This window comes from Trachurus trachurus (assembly GCF_905171665.1).
Source record: "Trachurus trachurus genome assembly, chromosome: 4".
Lineage (NCBI taxonomy): Eukaryota > Metazoa > Chordata > Actinopteri > Carangiformes > Carangidae > Trachurus > Trachurus trachurus.
The window spans coordinates 15,434,311-15,440,768 of NC_139898.1; the positions used below are offsets into that span (position 1 = coordinate 15,434,311).

Below are 6,458 nucleotides of genomic sequence, written 5' to 3' on the forward strand. Positions count from 1 at the left end.
CTCCCTGCGTGAGCGGTCGCCTCAAATGGGACCCCTTGCCGTTATGTTCCTGGCCCCACTCCACCTCCGAGCTGCTTCAAAAAGGAACTCGAGAATGACAGAAGTGTTTCATACTGGCACATTCAGCGGCTCGGACCAGATGGAGTCTTTGTTCTTTCTCCCAAACACACACACACGGCACATACACCTCACAAAAACTGTGACACATGCAAACGCACACACATGCATGGACATTTTCTCGCCACGTTGCAGTCTAAAGCCAGGATCACGATGACAGAGGGTGGTGTGATTCTCTTGTCCTCTGTCGTGTTCACATTAGTCATATGCAAATAAGCATTGTGCACAGAGAATGACACAAATCCACCGTGTCTAAATCCTCAAAGAGAACTGGTGACGGCTATTTAGTTAACATGATTTATTAAGGTGTTTGACCCAGATAGCTCATACAGCCATTAAATGGTGTTTGTTTCAGGTGTTTGGACAAATTGAATGTGTCATTGCTGGAATTTGAGGAAACAAAGAAGATTTGAATGTAAATTCAGTTATCAATTTCACTGAACATGTTTCAGATGGTTTTTTTTTTAACTAGACAGATGGAAGGCAAAGATGGTGAAGCGTAGGAGTGAATCATTGTGTGATTTCTAAATTATTTTTCCTTCTTAATAACTGTAAACTTGAAACTATTTATTGTTTGTTTTTGTCAGCTCAGTCGAATGTAGAGTTACTCAGAACTGGGATATTATTGCAGTTTCATGCTGCAGGTTTTACTTTAAATCATTATCAGTAACAGCAAGTGTTGTCAGGAAACAGCTAATTAACATGCTGCAGTGACTAAGGACCAGAATATTAACACATGTCCATCACCCGGAGTGCTAGACATTGTGTAAAGAAAAAAGGTTTATATCTGCTCATGGCAAATGATTCATAAGAGACGTGATGCCCCAATTATTTGTGGGTTTTTTTTTTTCCCGTCCCTAGATTCATGTCTTTTTCAAGAGTTACCTCCATCTCTTTATTTTCATTTGTCAAGTCTTGACCTCTGTGGTTATGTACTCTTTGTTGTCATCTTGAAGGTTTTACAAATACAATTTCATCTTTCCAGGAGATCTAGGAGATAATGTTTTTTAAATGACCCTAATTTTCTTATTGATGTAAATGAGCCATCACACCATCATCAGTTCTTCCTGCAACAACGCATTTTCAGAGCAATTCTACCATATTACAACATTAAGAGAACAAAAACATTTAATCAAACAAAATCTAATGAGGCTTTGAATCAGGATGATGATAATGATAGCAGTGAGCAGGAAGAAGACCGACTACAAATAACCACACAGCTCAACATTTTGGCATTTTCTAATGTTCCATGTGGCACAAGTTCACGATCATCCCAGGCTAATTCAGGAAAGAGAGTGTTCAAACATTTCTGACAGGAAGCAGTCAGTGACCTTTAAGCTGGAATTGTGTGGCTGGTATTACGTACTCGCTGTCTTTTTTCATCAGAAAATGGAGTTGCAGAGCAGAGACACATCCTTTAGCTGAGGTGAGTATGAAATGCCAGTCTGTCAGCTCCTGTCTGGTCTTTGCTGTGCAACGTGGTATGAACAGCAAACTTTATCAGATCAATCTATCAGTTACCTTCACTGCAGCAGTTGAATGTCGTCAATTATCAGCAGCTTGAAAATAAACTTATACCCACTTCTGTGTTCTCAAAGTTAGCTAAACCCTTTTCAGAGTTGTAACCCTCTTTGTTCATACACATCCGGTTAATGAGTGTGACCTAATAATCCTGATATACACAGTGGACTTCCATGTAAATCAAAGAGTGATGGGACAAATTTCACAATAGGAGGCTATTCAATGCGAGATTCATGACTAATACCTACCTGACCTCACCCAACCCAATCCAGCTGAAAACCTCAGAGTTAAAATACATATCAAGAATTTCAATGTATTATTCATCAGCTCCTGACCCAGGTCTGCAAGAATGGGAATAAGAGAGCATCAATCAGCTCCCCATTAGGACATTAAATGAGTCCAGCAGGTTAAGTCGGATGACATTTATCTTCTCCTGTCTGAATAGGAAATGCTAAACTGACAAATCAGAGCATTTCTACATGAATATATGTATGGCTTCAGCTTGAGCCTTGACTACAAGTGAATATGAGTCACATCAGTGTAAAACAGACATGGACAAAATCTCAGTCACTGATTTTCTTGCATGTTCTTTGACAATTTATACAATTTTAGATGGGAAGCAGTGTGAAGGTGAGCCATTGATTTAATATAACACTATGAGTCATGACACATGTGGAAAATCTCATAAAAGGGAATAGGATTTTATTTGCTATATAATAACATTAGGCACTACATCACCCCAGGCAGAATCGTCATTTACAGTCTACCTTAAATTATTCACATCCAACACTCTTATTCACTAGTGGTTAGTTGATGTGTGAGTGGTTTCTAGATGTGCTGATGAGAAGCCAAACTGTCCATGAGTGTAGTTATTAGCCATGCTAATTCAGCTCACAGTGCAGCTCATGCAGACACAATAGAGCTTAAGAGTGATGAAAGATAAACCAACTGTGGTACCACAGTTATTTTGTGGCCAAAAATGATCACGTAATAAAACTTGAACTCAGTGATTTATCTGAAAACATCTCTTTTCCTGTAGCACCACCATCAGGACAAAACGGATGTTCTAGCCAACTGGTGATAAGGCTCTAATAATAGAAATGTCACCCATCCATCCAACGAGTTCTGTTTGCTGGTGTGTAATGAGCATCACAGCCTCATGAGGCCGCTAGTCTGACATACAGTGCATCTCAAATCATAACAAAATTAATAATACTGTCCTAGTACCGTGATGGGTTTTATGCACACAAAGCAAAAATAATAGTTTATAGTGTAAAGATGCCAAATGTTTTCATAGAAAATAATATTTACCAAGTCAAACTGTGATGGAATATGCTGGTGTTTAAAAAAAAAAAAAAAAAAAAAAAACCTGCATGAAGCACATGCAAAAAAAGTGCCCCAATTAGTTTTTTTTGTTTTTGCATATAATGACAAAATGACATAAACATACTGACAAACACAACACTAACAAAGTTAATAATACTCTCTTATTGTTAGAAATATTACATAGACTTGTTTCATTTACAGAAACTAATACTTATTTGGGGGCTTCATCCATATCCAAGACAATGGCCTGTTATTTTCATGGATTAAATGTTCAATTTGATCACTTTGTAAGACAAATTCAGTCCTTCTGGGGCTGTGACTATTGTTGAATTGTTGTAAATAGTGGTTTTAAGTGATTTTGATTGTACTCTCGTCTACAATCTCAATTTATTTAGTTCAAATGGAATATTTTTCACATCCATGCTACACTGGCCATAGTGCATAAACAGAAAGTGGCTGATAGCAGGACTATGTCAGTTCTTCTTCTATGTGGCTGTAAGGCCTCATTAAGGTGCTTCCACTCAGAACTTGCTGAGCGGTGGCAGTGCCCCCGCCTTCACCAGCACAGCTGACAGCAGGTCTGCGGGCCCAGAGGGGTGGGGCACAGCAGTGGCAGAGGGATCTCCATGCTTGTTTTCAGAGTTCATAGGTGTGGGAACCTTCCCTTTATTCAGCGTGGACTTGCCAGCCCCATTGCCTCCTCCTCCACCAAAACTAGTTTTGCTGTTCTCTGCTGTTGGGATAACTGTGCCCAAGTGAGGGTTGCCTGCCACAGGAGTCCCCGTGGACTCCATGCTGGTCTGACAGCAGCACAGTAGCCGGAAGAATGCGGCCCTCATCTCCCTGCTGGACAGAGTGTATATCAGAGGATTGAGAGCAGAGTTGAGCACAGCCAGGGCAATAAACCAGTCCACCTGGTAGAGCACAGGGCACTTAGCTGGGCTACAGCCTACATCCAGCAGCAGGAGTAGGAAGAGGGGGGCCCAGCACATGACAAACACGCCGAGAACAATAACCACTGTCCGCAGCAGGGCCAGTGAGCGCTCTGAAGGACGACTGCTCACCCTGCGGCCACTAGAGGTCACCAGGCGGTAGATCCTGATGTAGAGGATGATGATGGCCACCAACAGGGCACTGAAGACACTGATGCAGAAAGCCACATAACTCTTAGCATAGAGCGGCAGCACTGTGGAGCAGGAGGTCAGATTGTCCAAGCAGTTCCACCCCAGGCTGGGCAGGGCACTGAGCAGCACTGACACAAACCAGCAGGCCGCCAGCAGTCCCAGCAGCCTCCCACGACCTGCCGTCTCACATGGACGCAGGCGCACCATAGTCATGTGCCTCTCAATACCAATGGCCAGAAGGCTGAACGTAGAGGCACTGAGGGCCACAAACATGCTGCCCTCCCTGGCGAGCCACTGCACTGGCGTCAGGAAGAAGGTGTTACGTCCTGAGGTAAAGATGTTTACTACATAGGCCACACCAGCCAGAAGGTCTGACAGTGCCAGGTTTCCAATGAGGAAATACATGCGGCTGTGGAAGCGCTTGTTCCTCCAGAGAGCAAGCAGGACTGTGACATTTTCCAGGACAATCAGCACGCAGATGAAGAGCAGCACAGCCATCTTACATGCTCCGCCGCTGCGAGGCCGATCCCACTTTCCTGAGTGGTTGTAGTGGCTGACGATGACAGTGTTCATCCCTTCCTCCAGTATGTTCTCCGTACTGCCTGCCATTGTTGCCCTTCCTCAGTTACACAGCAGAGGGAGCTGTGGTACTGGACACAGAGGGAGGTCAGGCTGCTCAGCCCGGTAGGGTTATGGTGGTCATTTTACCTGCAAAGGACCTGCCAATCAGAAACATTCAAATGTCACAAAAGTTATATACACCAGTAGTATGGATGAATTCTTTAAGAAAAAATGCAACTGGACTTGTTCAGTTTAGAAGAAGCCTCTTCGATTACAACTGAAAATGCCTTCAAGTTTCTACAAGTTCAGTTGCCTTTGATGACTTTTATTTACTTTTTTAGGCTCTACTAAATCTAAGCAAATGTGATGACGTAAATTAAACTTGGTATTAAATCTTTTTTTTTTTTTTTTTAAGGTAAGCATTAGACCCTGTGCATCACTGACATTGAAAACCCCAGGTACAAAGATTGCAGCAGCACTTCTAAATTGCACAAAACACAATGTAAAACAGACATGTAGAGAAACAATTAAAAGGAATTAAACAACAACCTGTAAATTAGGACATGCCAAGTATTAGTGTTGACTCATGTTGCACTCATAATCTCTGTTTAGATTCATTTCTGGTGAAAGCACTGAGTCAGAGAAAAAACACTATAAACAGAAAGATTTAATCCAATCAGATTTAATCCTTGCACAGACTAATTATGAGGTTTGGCAAACAGGTTGCAAACAGGTCAAAGATGTGTTTGCCTTTCCCATTGTACATTATGTATATATTTCCTTCTATCAATTAAAATAAATTGTGTTTAGCAACACTTAAACACATTTTAGTTGAATCGAGGTACTCCTGGAGGTCTACCTCCACCCATCCTCCCCTGTTTAGGAAAACAAGCCCAATTCATTTGGAAAGAGAAGTTTCAAGACCTGTACAGTAGTAAAATAAAAGTGTCCGTTTAAGTACAGTCTCTGCACTGTTGGTGTTTTTCTCGTCGCTACAGCCACAGTTAATTTGTCGTACCTTTTGGAGTTATTCCCCTCATCTGCGCATCCTGGCGGTGTGATGGAGTTCGTAAGGTTATTTCCTCCCCTCCCGTGTAAAGGCTTGTGATCGCTGATGATCAAATATAGTCGATGTATAGTCAAATGTCCTTTTATTTGTCCACAAGTTTCTTCTTCAAATATCCTCTCAACTTTTTCTCGTGTCGTCTCCGAGCTCTGCCTCTCCAACTGCCCCGCTCTCACCCCTCCCGTAGCGGGGCGGGATCTTTCCTTTTCCATTTGGGATACCGAGGAGAGACTGTGGTTCATTATCCCAGACGTTAAAATGATGTTTAAATGTGTGTGTTCATATGTTGTGTTCACCAGATCATTCAAAGCCATAGGTCTCAACGCTATTTTACATCAAGATCCATACATTATTTCCTGAGGAATTCAGGAAATGTCTAATCTGGAAATGTTGGGGAAAATGTCCTGGATCCGCCCCATTAATTTAATGGCTTCTTGCCTGGCCCATACCCCATCCCTCAATCAAAAATTCAAACAAACAAACAAACAAACAAACACATCAGAGGGGCGTTCAGAAAGCCAAGTCAAACAACATTCACCAGACTTCAGAGAAGTAAATAAATTTAAAGTAAATAATACAGATCTGGCCCCATGACACATACCTTCTTCCACTGTCCATGTCCCATCCCTCAACAAACAAAAATTAGTACAGTAGGCCTACTTTTTGCATAGATCATTCTGACAAGCAAACAGACACAAGTGACAGCAAAACACAGCATAGGAGCCCGGTTGACTTTGCCTGGT

At 42.0% G+C, this 6,458-nt stretch overlaps 1 protein-coding gene across 1 annotated transcript; it reads right to left on the minus strand.

The window, feature by feature from the left end:
• Nucleotides 1-3,485: 3,485 nt before the first annotated feature.
• On the minus strand, nt 3,486-5,869 carry s1pr3a (sphingosine-1-phosphate receptor 3a; the record flags this gene model as incomplete). The annotated part of the gene is made up of 2 exons (XM_083969405.1): nt 5,668-5,869; nt 3,486-4,807 (listed from the first exon to the last, which is right to left on the minus strand). The coding sequence occupies exon 2, from the start codon at nt 4,695-4,697 to the stop codon at nt 3,486-3,488; it is 1,212 nt and encodes a 403-aa protein (XP_083825531.1). The 5' UTR covers nt 4,698-4,807; nt 5,668-5,869.
• Between the last annotated feature and the right edge of the window lie 589 nt (nt 5,870-6,458).